The sequence below is a fragment of the Propithecus coquereli genome, unplaced genomic scaffold (genome assembly GCF_000956105.1).
Source record: "Propithecus coquereli isolate 6110/MARCELLA unplaced genomic scaffold, Pcoq_1.0 Scaffold202, whole genome shotgun sequence".
Taxonomy (NCBI): domain Eukaryota; kingdom Metazoa; phylum Chordata; class Mammalia; order Primates; family Indriidae; genus Propithecus; species Propithecus coquereli.
The window spans coordinates 1,134,275-1,155,772 of NW_012145190.1; the positions used below are offsets into that span (position 1 = coordinate 1,134,275).

The 21,498-nt window shown below is 39.8% G+C and overlaps 1 protein-coding gene across 1 annotated transcript in view; it reads left to right on the top strand.

Annotated features, from left to right (window-relative positions):
• Positions 1-656: 656 nt before the first annotated feature.
• PATL1 (protein associated with topoisomerase II homolog 1 (yeast)) overlaps positions 657-21,498 on the top strand; it is a 32,833-nt gene continuing 11,991 nt past the window's right edge. Inside the window, exons 1-14 of the mRNA XM_012643970.1 lie at positions 657-861; positions 2,784-2,895; positions 10,019-10,236; positions 10,546-10,626; positions 11,185-11,379; positions 12,315-12,416; positions 12,898-12,987; positions 13,208-13,425; positions 15,841-15,930; positions 17,660-17,840; positions 18,326-18,449; positions 18,839-18,936; positions 19,484-19,543; positions 20,845-20,993. Coding sequence (XP_012499424.1) covers positions 847-861; positions 2,784-2,895; positions 10,019-10,236; positions 10,546-10,626; positions 11,185-11,379; positions 12,315-12,416; positions 12,898-12,987; positions 13,208-13,425; positions 15,841-15,930; positions 17,660-17,840; positions 18,326-18,449; positions 18,839-18,936; positions 19,484-19,543; positions 20,845-20,993 — 1,733 coding nt within the window. The 5' untranslated portion in view covers positions 657-846. The remainder of the gene's footprint in view (positions 862-2,783; positions 2,896-10,018; positions 10,237-10,545; positions 10,627-11,184; positions 11,380-12,314; positions 12,417-12,897; positions 12,988-13,207; positions 13,426-15,840; positions 15,931-17,659; positions 17,841-18,325; positions 18,450-18,838; positions 18,937-19,483; positions 19,544-20,844; positions 20,994-21,498) is intronic.

The following is a 21,498-nucleotide window of genomic DNA, read 5'->3' on the forward strand; positions in this document are numbered from 1 at the left end:
CCTCTCAGGAAGCGGTGTCACCCAGGCTGGAAGACCTTACTGCTGTCCCGGCCTGGAGCCCACGGCTGTGCTGCCCTTTATGGTCTCCCGCTCCACGTGCTTGAAGCGCCTGGCGCCTAAAAATATCACCCTAGTTACACCATGCCGCATGTGTCTTCAGCTTTTTAAAAAGCGGGCGCCGTCATCACTTTGAGCCATATAAATCACAGCTCCGACCTGCTTTTGACTCAGCAACAGACACGCCGCAGAAAGGGGCGACCAATTCTGCCCCTTTCGGGGACCACGAACTTTCCATTTTGTTTTCTCTCCACAAGGCGCAGACCGTAATGTAAAGACCCCGGGCAGCCCGAAGAGCGCGCTGGACGTTGGAAAATCGGAATCTCCATTTCTCCCAGACTAGGCTGAGGCCGGACTCGTCGAACCCATATCCTGTGACAATCACAAGGGTTTCCTCCGCCCGGTAGGTGACGGAAAACTCGTGACAGGCCTCCCCGCCCCACGCAGGGCGGGCGCAGAGGAGGGGGCGGAGCTCCGAGTCCCGAGCGCTAGAAAGCCCGCGACGGGCAGCGCGTGCGCATTCTCTCGCCACGGGACCTCGTTCCCGCCGCCGGGACTAGGAAGCTAGACGCCAAATCTGTCCCGCGCAGCCGCCGCCGCCGGGCGCCGTGCGGGGAGACCGCCCTGCCCGAGGCGCGCCTGCGCACGTTCCCACGCACGCTCCGGCGTACGGCGGCGGCCAGGGGTCGCGAGCCGGTGGAGGACCCACGCGCGGAGGAGCCGGGGAGTCAGTGCTTCTTCCCTCCCTCTCCCCACTCCCCTCCCCGCTCCCTCCCCCCCTCCCCAAGAATGTTCCGCTACGAGGTGAGTTGTTGCAACCGGAAGTGACCCCTCCCTCCCTCACGCGCTCCTCTCCCTCTCTCACCCCCCGCGCGCCCGTCCCTCGGCTCCTGAGGGGAAGGGGTGGGCTGCGGGAGCCGGGGGACTGAGCTGGGCCCGACCACCTTGGCGTTGAGGGTTTAATCCTAGAGCTGGGAGCTGGCTTCAGGGGGCGGGACCGTCCCATCACTTGCCGCTGGAGAGAGTTAACCTCCCTTTTGGGGTGGGGAGGGCCCGTTAAGTTCCATAACCAGAGCACCCCCTCGCCCCACCCAGGGAGGAGCCATGGAGGGGAGAGTATTTACCTACCCGGTGGTTCTTCTTGAAGAAGAGTCACGCAGGAATGCACAGACACAAGTTTCCCGCCCTGGACCCGGAACCCCCACCCCCAATTCCAGTTACACTTACGCACCACTACCCCCATACGCACAGGCAACCATCAAGTCCTGGGAGCCTGAACCTGCCCTTTGACCCGGGCCTCAGACTAAAGAGGGCTCCGAGTTGGAAGGGGGGCGTGTCCAGCAGAAGTTCCTCTGGGCTAGTGGAGGGAGACGTGGGTTTGGTGACGGTCCCGGGAATGTAGCAACAGCAACAGAGTCCTGATCCTGTCACCAGCTCACTGTGTGACCTTGAACGATTCCTGATCTCTGGACGTAAAGTTTCTGGATTCGTAGAATGAAAGAACTGATCTAGATGATTCCTGAGAATATTTTCAATTTTAAAAAGATGTGATTTGGTTAAGTAGATCTTTGTGATTACTGCTAGAAGTTGCCTCTGGTAAAGAGGCAGTTGCATGCCTGATTTGTCCAAGTTTGGGACGGCTCTAGGATGGGTAGAGCCTTTGGCCTAACCTTTCCTTTGGGAATAGCCTAGCTAAGAGGTAGCCAGGCAAAGTATATCACACACCCACATGCTAATAGAACGTGGAATTCTAATTCTGAATCTTTGAAAGTTGGTGAGACTTGATAGGAGTGATCCAAGACCAAACTTCAGTTTTTCTGTTCAAAGAAAACTTGGAGACTAAATTAGTTGAATAAAACTGAAGTGGAGGGGGAAAATGTTTAAAATAGGACACACCTAAGATGTTATGGTGATATCTAGCTTTTTGTTCAGCAATCTACAATCTTTGCCTAAATCTTTGCCTGGTTTGATCCTCACAGCAACTCTGAGGTAGTTGGCATTGTCCCTGCATCACAATTTAAGAGACTGAGGCTTAGAGCTTAGCACAGAGCCTTAGACACAATAGGTTCTTAGAAGTATTTGATGAGTTAATCAGAAAGAATGACTTGTCTGTGTTTGCACTACTTGCAAGAGTGGAGACAGAACTTGAATTTGTCATATCACGGCTTTTCTGTAGTTCACTTAATTGTGGTTTAAAAAACTTAGCTTTCTGTTTTATCATTAGAGTTTAAGTCTGTAGGAAATAGAAGGCAAGAAGGATGAAAAATAAAGAAAAAGCTTTAAAAGAGGATAATAAAATAATTGAAAAGATGACACGAATGTAATTAGGAAGATGAGAATTTTGCTGAAAAATACATAAAACTTGAAGATAATAGTGTTCATTTTTCATTGTCACCACTATTCCAACCAGTGATGTAAAGGAAGTTGTGGGCCTAATTTCTTGGTTGCATGAGGAAATGCTATTATTAGATTCTTGATAAAATAGAGAAATGGAATTCCTGTGGGGAGAATTAAATGAAAGAAGGAATAGAAAATAGAAACCAAAGGAAAGAAGACAGCGAAATTCTCCAATATCAGGGAAATTGGGGAGTGGGAAAAAATGCCATCTTTACAAAAGTCATAATGAAACTAATATGTTCATTGAGAACGTAAGGTGAACATTTTTAGAACCTTTTTTTAATGAGGATGTGAATTTCATGAATAGCTAATGTCTTTTCTCTTTTTAGTCTTTGGAGGATTGCCCTCTGGATGAAGACGAAGATGCATTTCAGGGCCTGGGAGAGGAAGATGAAGAGATTGATCAATTCAATGATGATACATTTGGGTCAGGTGCAGTTGGTAAGTGACATCTTTCTGTTATATTATCGTCTTGGCCTCTTGCTCTTTTCAAATGCTCTTTTTTTTCTTTTGAGACAGAGTCACACTCTGTTGCCCAGGCTAGAGTGCTGTGGCATCAGCCTAGCTCACGTCAACCTCGAACTCCTGGGCTCAAGCGATCCTCCTGCCTCAATCTCCAGAGTTGCTGGGACTACAGGCATGCATCACCACACCTGGCTAATTTTTTCTATTTTTAGTAGAGATGGGTCTCATTCTTGCTCAGCTGGTCTCAAACTCCTGAGCTCAGTGGATCCTCCGGCCTCAGCCTCCCAGAGTGCTAGGATTATAGGCCTCAAATGCTCTCTTTTAAAGTGCTTTGCCTTGGTAGGAGTAACCTCATTCACTAATTTGGCAAGATATATTCTTGATCTCAGTCAGAATAGTTCATTCTTCACTGAAAGCATCCATTCTGCTCCTCTGGGCCTCTTGTTGCCTCATCTATAAAACCAGGTATTCTAAACCAGGTATTCTCCCTGTCCCTTCCAGTTATATGATCTATGGCTCTAGGTTGCTAGCGTAAGAAATTCAGATGTCTAGAGGAGCAGAAATTTAAAAGAGATTTAAAATAATCCTAGTTGAGGAGAATTTTTATTTGTAGAACATGTAACTTAAGGAAAACTAGTGGACTAGTAGACAATTCAGATTGTAGTATGTAGGTATATGTGTTTTCAAATTCAGTCTATCACTAGAATATTGTATAACTGTGTAGTTGTCTTAGAGTAAGTATCTTCAAAAGAGCAAAAAAGCTTTTTATACCAAAATCTTGGTAATAGAAAGTCTTCATAAGTTAGAAAAGTGTGCACGGATGAAATTTTTTCTATCCCTGCATATAGATAAATATTCCAAGAGCCGAAAAAAGTTAAAGAGCCTAACTAAGCTTACAGGTCACAGGGTTATAAATAATGAGATGGAAAATTTAAGAAGCAAGCTTATATGATAAAGTTTGAGAACAGATGCTACCTAGAATAAGTTTAGAACAAGTGGACTAATAAGTTAAAATTTAAACTATTTTTTTGAATGAATAGGTAAGAGTGAGTCAGTGCAAAATATTTTTGCTTAGACTGGTGTTGGAAAGCAGTGATAACTGTTTATGTTGGGATGTGTAAATATGTGTGATTTCTTTGGAATCACAGCACTTCTGTGTGTGCAACAAATATTCAAAGTTAAGTAATAGGGAAGAAAAGGAAATTTAGCAGTCGTGGGTACTTCTAAGATGTTGAGTATCAAAACCAAATAAGAGGTCTTAAAGTGTTATAATGGGTACTGGTTTTGCAGTGACTTAAATAGTTTAATAATTAAATTTATTAATGTTTAGATTAAGTTGAATAAACTGGCAAAAATGAAGTTTATTATTGTCAATCATTTACAAAATTCAGTAGAGGACTAAAACATTGTCCGCATTGGGAGCAAGAGGAGTGTTGAAAGTAGAAGCTAAACTCATTATGGAAGAGAATCAAGGATCTCTGGGATAAGCCTCAGGGTAGGATGTGAGATTGTCCAGGAGGATGACATGATCCAAGATGCTGTTGTCTCTCTCCATGAAAATCACAAGGAGAGGAACATAAAGTAGAATTATAAAAGCAGTGAACTGATGTGAATTGCAAATGATATTTGGAAGATAGATTAGTAATAACCAATAGAATACAATAGAAACTACAGACATTGTGTGCCTGTTTCTAAAATTCTTTTTTTGTTAAAATATTGTACTGAATATTAACCATTTTTCAAAAATTTTTCAGTATTAAGATGTAGTTGATGGGATTGATTTATAGACATTATATTAAGATGAGGCAGCATAGGAATATGTCTTCAGTTTTGAACCTAGACAGAAGAGGAATGGTCTTGCCTTCTCATTGACATCCGGAATGCTACGGACAATCTTCCCTGCCCCCCACCCTGAGTTTCCATTTTTTAAGATGGGAATAATGTTGCCTTCAAAGGATGTTGGAGGCCATAGGTGGTGGCTCATGCCTGTAATACCAGCACTTTCGGAGGACAAGACAGAAGGATCACTTGAGGCCAGAAGCTAGAGCAACATAGTGAGACCCCATCTCTATAAAAAATTTAAAAATTAGCTGGGCACAGTGGCACGTGCCTGTAGTGCCAGCTACTTGGGAGGCCGAGTCAGGAGGATCGCTTGAGCCCAGCAGTTTGAGGTTGCTGTGAGCTATGATGACACCACTGCACTCTAGCCTGAACAACAGAGGGAGACCCTATCTCAAAAAACAAAAAAGAATGTTAAGAGTGTGCAGAACTGTATTCGATATGATGGAAAAGAAGAAAAGTACATGCATGTTGAAAAAGCCCTTGGGGTATGAGTGTTAAGAACAGGTAGTACAAAGCAAAGACAGTGAAATAGCATATAGGTAGCCCACTTCGTACCCTAGGGCAGATGGGTGATGAGGAACAACTTTTCGGTCAACAAAGTTTGTAATGGAGAAAAGATTTTCAGAGATGAACCCTTCCTTTGAAAATATACTTAATTGTAAAGTGAAAATCTTAATTCTTTATAACATCTTGGTATAAATACTATAAAAAGAAAATTGCTAAGTTAACCTGTTATTTGTGTGTATCAACCTCTACAGGTTGATACACAGCTGATGTAAAGAGTTTAGAAGGTGAAATGTCAGACCTTTAATGTATGTTTTGATTTGATGATTTTTAATTCATGGGGTGGACATCCTGAGTAATACCTGTTATTAAGTGGGTATTAGGTCACTGGCTACTAATGTTCTGATGTCATCTTTTTTTAAGAAACTAGTCACTGTGTTCTGCATGAAAAAACGTTTGCATCATCTTAGAACAATGAGTATGTTGCAGAAATCCCACTCTCTAAAAAGCTTACACTTACATGGTGCTTATTATGTGCTAGGCACCATACTAGAAGTTTCACACATATCATCAATCCCCACAGCAAGCTTATGAGGTAGGTACTATTGCTATCTTCATTTTAACACATGACAAAGAGTGACAGGTTATGTAACTATAAATAGAATTAGTAGTGTAAACTACCAGTTATGTCAAAACGGTTTTTGAGGAATCTTTGGAAATCTCCTACCTCCACTTGGAAGGCCTCCTCATTCTTTCTACCTCTCTTTTATTGATAGTTGCTATAATCTTTAGGAATTGAGATTGCCTTAAAATTAAATCAACTCTATTTCCTTTTTATTTTGTTTTTATTCAAAAGTATCCATAAGAAGAGCTTCAAGGGAGTTATTACAACAAGTATAAGTTTATAGACGCAGCCAGGAATTCAGTAACCCACACCAGGGTATAGGTTAATTAGTTATTACAGATACCTCTTTCCCTTCATTTCTTTGTTATTCTTTTGCCTACCCTTTATCATTTTTGATCGATAATGGATTGAAGTCAAGTGTTGGCATATCTAAGTAACCATATTTTTAGGTCATTCGAAAAAGATATAGGGGTGAAATATTCTTTTATAGTAAGGGCATGAGACCTGACATATCATTTCAGATGATTTTGCACAAGAGCAAGGAAAATCTAAGGCAAGGCTCAGTGGCTCATGCCTGTAATCCTAGCACTCTGGGAGGCCAAGGCAGGAGGTTAGCTTGAGCTGAGGAGTTTGAGACCAGCCTAAGGAAGAGCAAGACCCCGTCTCTACTAAAAATAGAAAAAATTAGCCGGGCGTGGTGGTGCGTGCCTGTAGTACCGGCTGCTCTGGAGACTGAGGCAGGAGGATCACTTGAGCCCAGGAGTTTGAGGTTGCTGTGAGCTAGGCTGATGCCACAGCATTCACCTGGGCAACAAAGTGAGACTCTGTATTAAAAAAAAAGAAAGAAAAAGGAAAATCTAAAATGATAATGGTATTCTGTGGCATAGATTCCTTTGCTTACATGTTTGAAAATGTAACAATTAATTCATAACAGATCCATTCTCACAGAATATGGCTATTTAGTGTTTTAAAATATTATTAAGGAGAAATAAATTATCCATATTTGGTAGGATTTGTTAGCAAACATGAATATGGGAAGTGGTAACTGAAAACAATGCAAATTTGAACTCTACTGCATTAACAAATTAACTTTTTAAATTTGGGAAATAAATATTTTTAAAAATCCTTAAATCTGGGATTATAGACTCCCATTCTTTTGTAATTACTGAGTTAGTAAAATTGCAAAAAACCAACAATTTATCCTATCTCAGCTTACTCTTCCTTACCAAAGATGACACAAATACTAATGTTACAATTGATTTTTAATTATACTGTTCTTTAAGTATTTATTTCAGATGACTAGTCATTTATGTTAGCACTGTAATTTTCATCTGCAGTGGATTTTTCTGTTTTTTGAGCACCTTGGGGTATGCGTGTGAAGGTAGACTATCGTAATAGAATGGCTATCTTAAGTTCTTTTCTGTGAGATGGCATTTCAGAGACAGAGTGCCACCTGACTAGACACTCGAGTAAGAGGAAGCTGTTGGATAGGGAAGAAAATACCGCATGATTAGAAAGAAAACACCGCATGATTAGAAAGAAAACCCATGTCCTAGAGGCTTAGGTAAGGAGATTTTTATAGCTCTTGCCCACAACCTTTATTCCAGTGATGGCAAAGTGATCTACAATTTAAGGGATCTCTTTACCACAGCTAGTACATTCAAATCTATCACAGTGCCCAAAGACTAGGCAGTGGGTCCTATGATACCAGTATTATAAATTTGGAAGTCCTACTTCCCTCGCTTTTTGGATCACTAGTGTTATGTGATACATTGTCATGTGATAAAAATAGCAAATTTTAAATGTTAATAGTCTGACAAGAAATAAGCCTACTTAAATATTCACTTAAGATGTTAAGATATGTATAATGTTGGTTCCAGTATTAGCTGTCATTGCAAAATTGCAAATAATCCAAGTGTTTATCAGTAGGGGATAAGTTAAATTATAGTTTATCAATAGAATAGAATCTTACATCAGTATTAAAAAGAATGAGATAGTATTATTAGTAGTTTTATCTGTGTATGCATGTATGCAAAGATGTTCAAGATATATTGCATGAATAAAAAGAAACAAGTTAATATAGTTTGCATATTTTTTAAAACTTAACATAGCCATGGAATTATGGGGAACTTTCACTTTTTAAGTTACGTGATTTTGTCATGTTTGAATTTTAACAAACATGTATTTGTAAGCAGAGAACAGAAAGTCTTTGTTTCTGTGTTAGCTATAAAGTGAATTACCTGTTATCCCTTTTGAATTTTGTAGAATATATAAAACATATAACTAAGGATAAAATACATAACATATACAAAAGATTACTTTTTTGTGGGTTATAAAGTAGTACATGTGTAGACGAGGTAAAGGTAGAATCAAAATGAAAGGGTTATTTAGGGAAAGTTCCAATGAGGGACGGAGAAGCTTCCACATATGAGTGCTGAAAGGAGCAAAACTGAGTAGAGCTTTCATGACAGAAGCAGAATGGAATGATTAGATTGAAGAGAACTAGAATGAGATGTGGTAGAAGTAAGGTCCAGTTCCAGAGCAGCTGATAAAGGATTCTGAAGATTTTCATTTATGCTCTAATGGGACTCAAAAATAATGCTGTGTCATCATAAGAAATTAGAAAAGAACCTTAATATCAGTGCTACAGATTGCATAGTAGTGTGTAGGAATAGCAAAGGGATAGTTAAAAGAGGAATTGACCCTGGTCCAAGTCACTATCCTCTGCCCGGGCTTACTGCAGCAGCTGCCTGATGGGCTTCCATGTGTCTCCAGTATTGCCCCCTGCCTTCCCCAACCTGTTTTCAACACAGCCGCCAGAGTGATTCTTTCGAAAAGTTAAGCCACATCAGAACTTCCATTGGCCCCCTATTTCACAGTGGCCCAGAAGACCATGAATGGGCTCCCTCTTCCTGACTATTGACCTCATTTATTTCTGTTCCCCCCCACTCCAACCATTTCATTCCAAACATAGTCCTTGCTGTTTCTCAAAACCATCAATCTTTCACCTTAAAGCCTTTCTATTGACTGTCCCCCTGCCTGGAACCTTCTTCTTCCAGATACCCACATGGCTAACTCTCTTACTCTTTTGAACTTTTGTTTAAATGTCACCTTAATGAGGCCTACCTCTGACAATCTATATAAAATTTTCAATCTGCCTTTCTTCCTTCTTATTCCTATAGCATTTTCATCTCTGATATAGTATCTGATTTACTTATTCATTATGCTTATTACCTATTATCTATCTCTACTTGAATGAAAGTTGCATAAGGGAGGGATCCCTGTCTAGTTTTGTACAATAATGTACCCTATGCACCTAAAACAGTGCTTTTGACATAATAGATGTGGTAAATATTAATTGAATGAAATGAATGGATTCAAAAGTTGTTTTTTTTTTGAGACAGAGTCTCACTGTGTTGCCCGGGCTAGAGTGCCGTGGCGTCATCCTAGCTCACAGCAACCTCAAACTCCTGGGCTCAAGCGATCCTCCTGCCTCAGCCTCCCAAGTAGCTGGGACTACAGGCATGTGCCACCATGCCCGGCTAACTTTTTCTATATATGTATTTTTAGCTGTCCAGATAATTTCTTTCTACTTTTTTAGTAGAGACGGGGTCTTGCTCTTGCTCAGGCTGGTCTCAAACTCCTGACCTTGAGCAATCCACCTGCCTCGGCCTCCCAGAGTGCTAGGATTACAGGCATGAGCCACCACGCCCAGCCAATTCAAAAGTTTGTAAAGAAGATGGCAATTATAATCTAAGAGAAAGTTGTATGCTAGTGCTATGGGTTTTAACTTTTCTTTAAAGTGTTTGCCTGAAATGTCATAGAATCTCAAAACCAACAGGTAGTAGTATACTCATTTATCGCCAGTTTAGAGATCATTTTCAAAATATAGTTTGGACATCACTGATAATGTTTTAAGCTATTAATCCAAACGCTTGGATTTTATTTCTGGTGTGATATTATTTGTTCTATAAGCACACTTTGTGTTTCCCTTAGTTTAAAGCTTATTTCCTGTCTCTTAAGTGGTAATTTAACTTTCTGCCTGTGTTCTGGAGTTGGAATTGTTCATTTGGGTAACAAAATTTTATCAAATTTTTTCATTCCAATACAAACTCTATTGTCTTGTAGATGATGATTGGCAAGAAGCACATGAGCGCCTGGCTGAATTGGAAGAGAAGTTACCAGTGGCAGTTAATGAACAAACAGGCAATGGAGAGAGAGATGAGATGGATTTGTTGGGTGACCATGAGGAGAATCTGGCAGAAAGACTCAGTAAGATGGTGATTGAAAATGAACTAGAAGATCCAGCTATCATGAGGGCCGTGCAGACCAGGCCAATTTTGCAAGTGAGTAAGTTACTCTGATCGGAGAATGAATAACAGACTAATAATTAAAGTGAAGTATTAGGCTTTGCCATTTTCTTTTATCTACTATAATGAGAGAATTGCATATGCCATAGAAGATTGATAATATAATTCCCAATGATAGCAATTCTAAAGGTGGAGTTGGGGAATCATGTATGTACTAGAGCACCATGATTTCTTATTCTCAAGCAGTTGAGGCTCTTTTGGAACCGTATTCCCCAATAACAGATAAGTCACCCAGAGTCTCCACAGCATTCTAGACTTGGTGTGTGTGTTTTCCTTTTTTGTTAGACCCAACCAGGAAGTCTGAATTCCAGCATCTGGGATGGATCTGAGGTTCTGAGGCGAATCCGAGGACCACTGCTTGCTCAGGTATTTTTATTTTCTCTTTATATAAAATTTCTAATACCCCATATTTTTAAGTTGTCTCCTATTATCATCCTTTCCTTCTGAAAGGACATATAGGTGTGTATCATTTGCCAGTGTTATGTTGACTGCTGCATCTATCACTTAGACATCTGTACCTGTTGATGTACCCTTCCTCAGGCTCCAGCATAAAGGTCGCAAGAGAGCAAGTAGAACTCTAATTTGTCAGTGTATGATTTGAGTTACTTAAGTCATTTCTAGGCAAAAATATAGGGACAGAGAATAGATCAGTGTTTACCAGCGATTGGGTATGGCAGTAGGGGTTGACTACAAAGGAATTTTGGGGAGTGATAAAACTATTCTATATCTTGATTGTGGTGGCATATCCCTTACTCTGTGTATTTATCAAAACTCAGCTATAATTTCAAAGAGTGAATTTTATTATATGTGAATTAAAAATAAATAAAAATTTAAAAAACAATTTCTCAAGATATTTTTGGCATATGTAGAAATTAAGTATTTCAAGTTAGCTAAATTTCTTTTTTTAAACACATCCTCAATTAGGAAATGCCTACAGTGTCTGTGTTAGAATATGCCTTGCCTCAGAGGCCTCCACAGGGCCCAGAAGATGATCGGGACCTTTCTGAACGTGCATTACCAAGGCGGTCAACTTCACCTATCATTGGGAGTCCTCCTGTTAGAGCTGTCCCCATAGGCACCCCACCTAAGCAGATGGCTATACCCAGCTTCAACCAACAGGTACCTCTCATTAACAGGCACTCAGCCCAGAATATTGGGAATCTGGGCAAAATTATTTGGGGAACTGGTGATGCTGGGAGGAGGGTGGAAGTTTTGGGTAGGCATTAGATTAGAAAGAAAAATAGCCACTGAGAGGAGAAGTTAGTACAAATAAGAGACACAGTCCTTAATACCCTTTGCTGCTGCTGTTGCTGCTGCCTTTTAATTGGGGAAGAAAAAGGGTAGTTAGCCACACTTAGTGCATATATCCTTTTTAAAGTGTTTTACTGGCTGCCCAAAACATTAGCAGAGAGATAACTGAAAGCTGGGGGGAATGGGAACACACAGCATTGTCCACATCCCTTTTTACCTTTAAGATATCCCTGCTTTCCCTAGAGCCTGTGCAGTCCTGTTCCATAGACTTTGCTCCACCTGAAACCAGCAGCTGAAAAGGAAGGCCAATTTGGAAGGTATGGGGGGAGGGTGGTGGTGGTATGGCCTAGTTAGGCTCAACATCCTATGAAATGGTGGAGTCACAATGTATCATGAAAGTGCTGAGCATGGCGGCCATATCACAGGGGCTTCAGAATAGGACTTAGTTAATCCTCCAGCTTTCTTATCATTCCTTCTCCCTCAATGCCAAAATATATCCTTTTGGAGAGAATTTACAAGTCAGAATATCTGCTGGTACCTCCCTCAGATAGCATGGAAGGGTGGGGATAACTGGAGAATTAGCTAAATCTTCCTCAGTTAAAACTGCTTTCCCTAGAGCACTGAGCGGAAGTGAGAGGAAGTGACCGAGGGTTCTATATTTGAACCTATAGCTGTAGCAGTCTGCTTAGAAGTAGGGCTTTGCATTGAGTTCTGTGTCTCTACCAGTACTTGAGGGGAGGGAGTGTAGGTGGAAGAAAAACTGATTTCATTGAGTGTAGTTGTATATATGTTTGTCCTGATAGGTTCTGTGTCCGAAGCCTGTCCATGTTCGGCCCCCAATGCCACCGCGTTATCCTGCTCCCTATGGTGAGAGGATGTCTCCAAACCAGATCTGCAGTGTCCCGGTATGTCACTTTACAACCTAACGAAAATGTACAGTATGTATTTTCTGATCAGTCCATATGATCACTACCAGTATATAGAATTGCTGACATCTCCTAAATTATACCTACTTTTTATAATCTCCGTACTTGAATTTCTGGATCTTACTGTCTCCAGATCAGAGGACATGGTCATGTTCACTTGTTTTTGTTTTTTTTTTCTTTTTTTACCTCAACTCCTATCTTTAAAAATCTAAACTAATTGTGATCATCTGGTTTCCTACTATTTCAGTCCCTTATTCTACTGGTTTCTTTTTCATCTTATTTGGTCGTAGTGTTTTATGATTTCTGGCATTACTCTTTTTTATATTCCCTAAGTGGAGAGCTTGACTTGAGTTTATATCCAAATTTATACTGCATTTCTGCTGAGTTGCCTTATTATGTTGATTGATTTATCTGTTTCAGAATATGAGTATGATTTTTTCTTTTTTTTTTCCCCCTTTAGAACTCTTCCCTCTTGGGTCACCCTTTTCCTCCTAGTGTTCCTCCCGTTCTCAGCCCCCTCCAGAGAGCACAGCTTCTTGGAGGAGCACAGGTAAGCCTGTGATTAGGCCTACCCATAAAGAACTTTCCTACTTTCCCTAAGGTTCGTTAGATGATACCCCCTTTTTTTGCTAGTAATCACTACTACCTCTTGTTTTTTCCTTTACTTTTTCAAACAAAATTATTGATGGACACAGTATTTTTTTTTTCTGTAGAATAAAGCAAGGGGGCTTGCTGGTTAACTAAATCTAAGATCTTGTCCCTCTTTGCAGCTACAGCCTGGACGGATGTCTCCCAGCCAGTTTGCACGGGTCCCTGGATTTGTTGGTAGTCCACTTGCTGCCATGAATTCCAAGTTGCTACAAGGGCGAGTTGGGCAGATGCTCCCCCCAGCACCAGGCTTCCGTGCCTTCTTTAGTGCTCCACCCTCCGCTACGCCACCTCCGCAGCAGCACCCTCCCGGCCCAGGACCTCACCTGCAAAACCTAAGGTATCCAAAACAAATGCCATTGCTTACCCATTGTCAGCCAAGTCTCTTGATCATGGATGTTTAGTTTTATAATGTAGAAATTTCTTGCTACTTCTTAAGTAATATATTTTGAAATGGTATTGGATCTTTAAGTTGGCAAATATGGAAATGTTTAATAATCTCCATGCTTTCTTAAGAATCATGTGTACCTCAAGAGTCACATGCTTCCTGTGTACTTTTGCACATTGCAAGTTAATCACCTCTTTTATTTCTTTTGAAATTTCTTTTTTTTTTTTTTTTTTTTTGAGACAGAGTCTGGCTCTGTTGCCCGGGCTAGAGTGAGTGCCATGGCGTCATCCTAGCTCACAGCAACCTCACACTCCTAGGCTCAAGCGAGCCTCCTGCCTCAGCCTCCCGAGTAGCTGGGACTACAGGCATTCTATATATTTTTAGCTGTCCAATTAATTTCTTTCTATTTTTGGTAGAGACGGGGTCTCGCTCTTGCTCAGGCTGGTCTCGAACTGCTGAGCTCAAACAATCCGCCCGCCTCGGCCTCCCAGAGTGCTAGGATTACAGGCGTGAGCCACCGCGCCCGGCCTGAAATTTCTTAAGTATTACCTCATATCCATTTTATAAACACACACACATTCTAACATATACACACAGTGCTTATCTCTTAAGAATTATTGCCGTGGCATGCCCCTATAATTTCAGCTACTTGGGGCTACTCAGGAGGCTGAGGCAGGAGGATCACTTAAGACCAGCCTAAAAAGCATAGAAAGGATTACCAATATGCTAAAGAACAGAACTACAGATGCTAAAAAATCGGCTAATCTCAATGCTAAATTGCTTGCTTCTACCTTCCGGTTTTATAACAAGAGGGGTTCAAGTTCCTGTTTCAGTGAAATTGTGTGTTATTACATATCATATTGTATCGGTGAGGGTTTTTAAAAGAAACGGAACCAGTAGGATAGAGGGAGAGAAAGCACAAGCACATTCAGTGAGTTCTATTTTAAGGAATTGGCTCATATGATTGTGGAAGCTGACAAGTCCTAAATCTATAGGGCAGACCAGCAGGCCAGAAACAGGTAAGAGTTGAAGCTATAGTCTTGAGTTTGAAATAACTAGGGCAGGCCACCAGGTTAGAGACTGACTTCTATGTTCCAGTCTTGAGGCAGAATTCCTTCTTTGGGAAACTTCAGGTTTTGCTCTTAAGGACTTCAACTGATTGGATGAGGCCTTACCCACATTATTAAGGGTAATCTCTTTTTTGTAAAATTAGCTAATTGTAAATATTAATCACATCTACAAAATACCTTCACAGCAACATCTAGACATTGACCAAGTAACTGGGTGGTATAGCTTAGTCAAGTTGACATATAGTATTAAACATCACCGCCAGGTGGGGTGGCTCACGCCTGTAATCCTAACTCTCTGGGAGTCTGAGACAGGTGGATCATTTGAGCTCAGGAGTTCAAGACCAGCCTGAGCAAGAACGAGACCTCGTCTCTACTAAAAAAAAAAAAAAAAAAAAAAATAGAAAGAAATTAGCTGGACATCTAAAAATATATAGAAAAAATTAGCCGGGCATGGTGGCGCATGCCTGTAGTTCCAGCTATTCGGGAGGCTGAGGCAGAAGGATTGCTTCCGCCCAGGAGTTTGAGGTTGCTGTGAGCTAAGCTAACGCCACGGCACTCTACTCAGGGCAGTAGAGTGAGACTCTGTCACAAAAAAAAAAAATATTAACCATCACATATACATTTTTATTGTCATTCCTACATAGTTGAAGCCGAATACATTAAATCTATTTAGACACTTTTGTTAAACAGCAAAAAGAAAAAAAATTACATTGCTTTAGTCCTAATTCACTCAGATTTCATGATCATCCTTTTAGGAACTGAGAATTGGTCTTTGTAGAAGACGTGTAAAAATATGGCTATCTTTTGCCTCCAAAAGGTCTCCTTAGAATAGACTTTATAGTTTTTTTTGTTTTTTTTTTTTTTTTTTGAGACAGAGTCTCACTGTGTTGCCTGGGCTAGAGTGCCATGGCGTCATCCTAGCTCACAGCAACCTCAAACTCCTGGGCTCAAGCGATCCTCCTGCCTCAGCCTCCCGAGTAGCTGGGACTACAGGCATGTGCCACCATGCCCAGCTGATTTTTTCTATATATTTTTAGTTGTCCAATTAATTTCTTTCTATTTTTAGTAGAGACGGGGTCTCGCTCTTGCTCAGGCTGGTCTCGAACTGCTGAGCTCAAACAATCCGCCCGCCTCGGCCTCCCAGAGTGCTAGGATTACAGGCGTGAGCCACCACGCCCGGCCGACTTTATAGTGTTTTGAGTGAACCTCTGTCAAGTTATCCTGTACTAACAACATTCTTTAAAACTTCAGATCATCAGAATAACAGAATTGAGCATCTGTTTTTCTTTTTTCTTAGATCTCAGGCCCCAATGTTTAGACCAGACACAACTCACCTTCATCCACAGCACCGTCGACTGTTGCATCAGAGACAGCAACAGAATAGAAAGTAAGTATTCGTCCTACTCCTTCATGGCTTCTTAATTCAGCTTTTAATTTTGACAGTATAACAAGGTACTATTAATTTAATTTACTTTTTTTTAGTAAGTTTACTTAGAGTTAAGCTTATTTTGCTGGTAAAGTCAGATCATAAATGTCATGTTGTTTTTGATGCACTAGCTTTAAATGGCAAGATTTTTTTCAGCTAATTTCCAAACTGTTGTAATGCTGTTGATCATAAATCAGAATTAAAGTTTAGATCTGATTTTTTTAAGCCAACATTTTATACTCACTCCTTACCAAATTCTTATAATAGTCTTAACTGCCTTTACCATCTTAGCAAGAAAGGTAAAGCTTCTGTCTTCATGGGGCTTATATTCTATAGTCATTCATCTATATGAAATGAGGGAACTAAACATAACTGTGAGTTTCTTCAGACTTCATTTTTATTCTTTGATTGTGTATGATTATTTCTTAATTTCAAAGATATTCAAGAATATTTTGGGTGGGGGGAGGGAGGAGAACAAATATGGGCTCCTAAAAAAGACATGAAAAGTACAAATGATAAAGGGATAGATTACTACACTTGTCTGTATTAAAATATTAAGCTTCTGTTTAACAAAAAGCCTCATATACAAACATACAGTGTTCAGTAGAGGAAACTCAAGTGGCTCATAAAACTGAAAAGGTGCATCAGACTTCGTTGTATCAGAAAAATGCAGATTAAAATTAGATAACCATTAACATCGTCAGACAAGCAAACCTTGGAAGTGTCCCCGCACTGTTATTGTTGGCAAGGCTGGAGTGCACAGCTTCTTGAGAGACAATTCAGCAGTAGATAATAAGGTCGAAAACACGGATACACCACATCCTAGCAGTTCTGCTTTTCAGTATATACCTGGTTATATAATCAACATGTATAAATATGGAAAGTATAATATGCAGTGAAGAAGCAAGGAGTAGAATTACATGTATAGTACCCCTTATGTAAAACTAAGACACACGGAATAATACTGTACAATATTTGAAGACAAACACACAAGTAATAAAAGTATAGAAACATTTCAGGGAGAATATATACCAAAGGCAGAATAGTGGTTCCCCTGTGAAGGAAGAGAAGCCAGAAATTGGGGTCCAGAGGGGTTGAAGAGGGCCTTCAACTATAAATGGAACACTGTATTTACTTTAATTTACTTTTTAAAAATCTGAAGTAAATTTGGCCAAATAAAGTTTTTTTCATTAAGTCTAAGTGGTGGGTAAGTGGATATTTATTATAGTATTTGCTGGGCTTTTCCTTTGCATTTGAAATATTTCATGGTTTTTCAACAAGTTAAAAAAATTATAGACGTCACAGTCAAATCAGCTGGTGTTCAAATCTCTTACTCTGCCACCAAGTGTACGGCTTGGGACAAGTTACTTGATCTCTTTTGGCCTTGATTTGTGTCTTAAGTGGAGAAAACAAAGTGATTTGTGTCAGAGGGTTATTGTAGGGCTTATAACAAAGGTCCATAGGCGAAAGTGCTTAGCATATGGTAAAGTACTCAGATCTTAGTTTTATTTCCTTGATTATGTGTTGCATAGCTCTTTCCTCTTAAATTCTATTGACTTAGTTCTTTTTTGCTTCCCTCCTAACAAAATGAAAGGGAGTCTTTTTTTTCATTTGGCCTGGTTTATTTATGTGTTGTTAAAAGGCGTAATTAGTGTGCCCACTTGGAGTGAATGCAGAATATGTTTTCCAGTCAGCATCGGAATCTCAATGGTGCAGGAGATAGAGGAAGTCACCGGAGCAATCATCAAGATCATCTCCGAAAGGATCCATATGCCAATCTCATGTTGCAGCGGGAAAAGGATTGGGTCTCTAAAATCCAGATGATGCAACTGCAAAGCACTGATCCCTACCTGGATGATTTTTATTACCAGGTAAATACTCTGTGCTAGTTTTGAGGAAAACAGTTTGGTCCCTTACACTGGTGAGCATATTCATTTAAATATTGGTAGACTTAAATATTGATAGAATTTTTTCTGAGGTAGCTTTCAAGTTGATAATTCTATCCTGTTTTTAAGCCAGAGACTTATGCTATTCATTAAGGTTTGCTTATATGCCTTTTACTTCCTACATACAGATGTTCTCAGACCAGTGTTTTCAAATCCCTTTGGCATCATTAATCTGGTTCTTTCAGTTAAGAATATTGGCAGTCTAAAGACATTTCCATTGATGATTGACTTATTTGAAGCTGGGATTTTTTGATACAGTAAATTTATAGCAATCTAACAAAAATCAGAGAATCAATAGATTTCTAGAGTTCAACTTGCGTTACTGCCACTGATATAAATCACTTATTAGTGGTATAGAATAGCCACGTTCCGTGCTTCTGTTGCAACTGAATCCTTTTCTCGTGTGGTAGAATTACTTTGAAAAACTGGAGAAATTGTCAGCTGCTGAAGAAATGCAAGGTGATGGCCCTAAAAAGGAGCGCACTAAGCTCATCACCCCTCAGGTGGCCAAACTGGAGCATGCCTATAAGCCAGGTAAGGTCGTTATCCCCAGGCCCATAATAAGAGAAATTTGAGGTGCTGCTGTTATGATAAAACATAGACAACTATCTATGTGTATAGATAGAGATGTCTGAAAATGATTTAAAAAGTACCATTGTCCTTAATAAATGCAAAGATCAGCCTTTAGTCAAGCATAGACTGAATGGTTTGACAGATGACCTTTTGGGTCCTTTTCCACTTGAGATTTCATAATTTTTTAAACCTAGTAATAATTTTTAGTACCCCTAGAGTAAATAAAAGGAAATACTATAGATTTTCATTTCGATGATCATTGCAACAACAAAAAAAGAGAACGGCTAGAGTAGCACTGCGTTCCTACATTGCTAAGTTCTTATTTTGTTGGAAATTTTTTGTCTTTGCAGTGCAGTTTGAGGGCTCTTTGGGAAAGCTTACTGTCTCTAGTGTGAATAATCCTCGAAAAATGATTGATGCCGTCGTGACATCTCGGAGTGAGGATGACGTAAGTATCAGCAGAATTGTGTGTTTAAGAACATCTGTGTTGTCACTGCTTCTTTTGGGGTCACTATGAAAAGGATCAGACATGGTGGAGTTCTTCGTAGTCTAACCTGGAGCTTCCCACCACATGTCATGGCATTCTAGTTTTCTACAGATGTGCTGAGATATTAACACCTTCATTTCTAAGGCAGCCAGGCAGGGCCTAGGGTAGCAAGACTCTTTGGACCGGGTAACTCTGCCTGCAAACAGTATCTAATTACTCCAGTTTGCTGTTTTAAAAAATTACCATTTTTTATGTGTTTTAAGATTTTCCTATGATTTCTTCATCCTTTACTACATTCTGTAATTATTCATTGCCTATCTGTGAATTCAGTTTAATAATCTGTTCAGTCAGCTCTATGACCTTTGTCCACACTAGTATTGTTTTAGATTATTAACTTTCAGATAATCAGTTCTCTTCTTAGAATTGTCACAGATGAACCTATAGATGCACACTAAATTGTTTTTAACAGAGGTAAAGAGTTCACATTGAATAGTCTTGTCTTTTTTAGGAGACAAAAGAAAAACAGGTTCGAGACAAGAGAAGAAAAACCCTTGTCATAATTGAGAAAGTAAGTTTTAGAATCTGTTACTATAGTTAGTTTGAAGTAAAGAACTGTCAAATGTATGTGTACACAAGAAGTGGAAGAATGAGCAATCCGTGATTTTAATTAATGAATATATTCTTGTTAAGTGCCTATTGTGCCAGCCTGAGCAAGAGCGAGACCCTGTCTCTACTAAAAATAGAAATTAGCTGGACGACTAAAAGTATATAGAAAAAATTAGCCGGGCGTGGTGGCGCATGCCTGTAGTCCCAGCTACTTGGGAGGCTGAGGCAGGAGGAATCCCTGAGCCCAGGAGTTTGAGGTTGCTGTGAGCTAGGCTGACGCCACGGCACTCTACTCAGGGCAGTAGAGTGGGACTCTGTCTCACAAAAAAAAAAAAAAAGTGCCTGTTGTGTACCAGAGCACTCTAGAAAGGATTTATGTGTACCTCACCTATGGCATCATGGAAAGAACGCTTCAGTTAAAGTTAGAAGTACTGTTTTTTTGTGTGCAAGCTAATTCAGTTAATAGCTGAGGATCTTTAGGCAGGTCACCTTCCTAAGCCTGATAAAATGAGAATAAAAATTCTCATTGTCCCACCCATGAATTAATTAAGTCAATTAAGTCAATTAACTATTTATTGGGCACTCCCTTGGTGTTGGTCATTATTCTGGGTGCTGAGGAAAATGAGATAAAATATATATAATTGGTTTGTAAAACATAAATACCACATTGTAAGGCCATAGACCATACTGGTTAAGAGTACAGACTCTAGAAACAGGTTACAAATTTCCGTTTCTAGCTGAGTCTGTGACTTGGGGCAAGTTATTTAACCTTTCTATGCTGTCCTCAGTTTCTTCATCTGTAAAAACGGAGATGTTAATTGTATTTGGGTTGTGGTGAGTATTTGGTGACTGAGTACATGAAAAGTGCTTAGAACAGTGGCTGGCACCCAGCAGAAAAATTAACTATTATCATTTTTATAAATATAAGGTACTTATTGTGGCAGTAATACAGATCATTATGTATTACAGTGCTGTTGTTGCTGCTAGAAGATTTGGAAAGTTTAATTATTTCACTGTTTTTGCCTGCTAGATTAGAGTTCAGAGAGGGACAAAGAATTGTGTTTGAAGGATCTTTTAAATTATTTTATTATGTTTTTCTGCATTTAAAAGAGTGCCTTTTTTGAATTTCAGTTTTACTATAGTGACTTTTCATTCTTTTATTTAGGACTCTTATCTAATAGACCTAAACTGTGAAGTTGTTTATCTAATACTCTGTGAACCTGACCTAGCATGCTGTGTCCTGCTTTGTGCCTCCCTTCTTAGACCTATAGTTTACTCCTTGATGTAGAAGATTATGAGAGGCGTTATCTCCTAAGTCTCGAAGAAGAGCGACCTGCCTTGATGGATGAAAGAAAGCACAAAATTTGTAGCATGTATGACAACTTAAGGGGGAAATTGCCTGGACAAGAAAGGTAAGTATTGTGTACTTTGAGGAAAACGTGAGACCAACTAGACTCCTTCCTTTACCAAACTGAGCATTACACATTTCTGCCTTTTAGGTACCCTTCCCTCCCACTTTTGTAGGCTCAGAATCTATCCTTTCAGCCTAACTCAAATGCTACTTCATATAAAATGTTTTATAATCTTTCCCAGCCAGGAAGAAAAATCTCTATCCTGAATTCATTTATTCAACAAATACGTATTTGGTATCTTCTAGGAACTGTGCTGGGTGCTGGAAATGCAGTGGGGAACATTACTGGTTTTTTGTTTTTGAGCTTAGATTGTACCTGGTTTATGACTACTAGCATGGTCAACGTTATAATCTTTTTGTATTTGCTTTTCTACTAAGATGGGAAGTATAAACATTTAAACTCTTTAACAGTAATCTTTTTCCCTGCATCTCTGTCATTTCTCTCACACCCATTGTCTGCAGTAGAGTCTTGGTAATGGTAAATGTTCTATAAATCCTAAGTATTT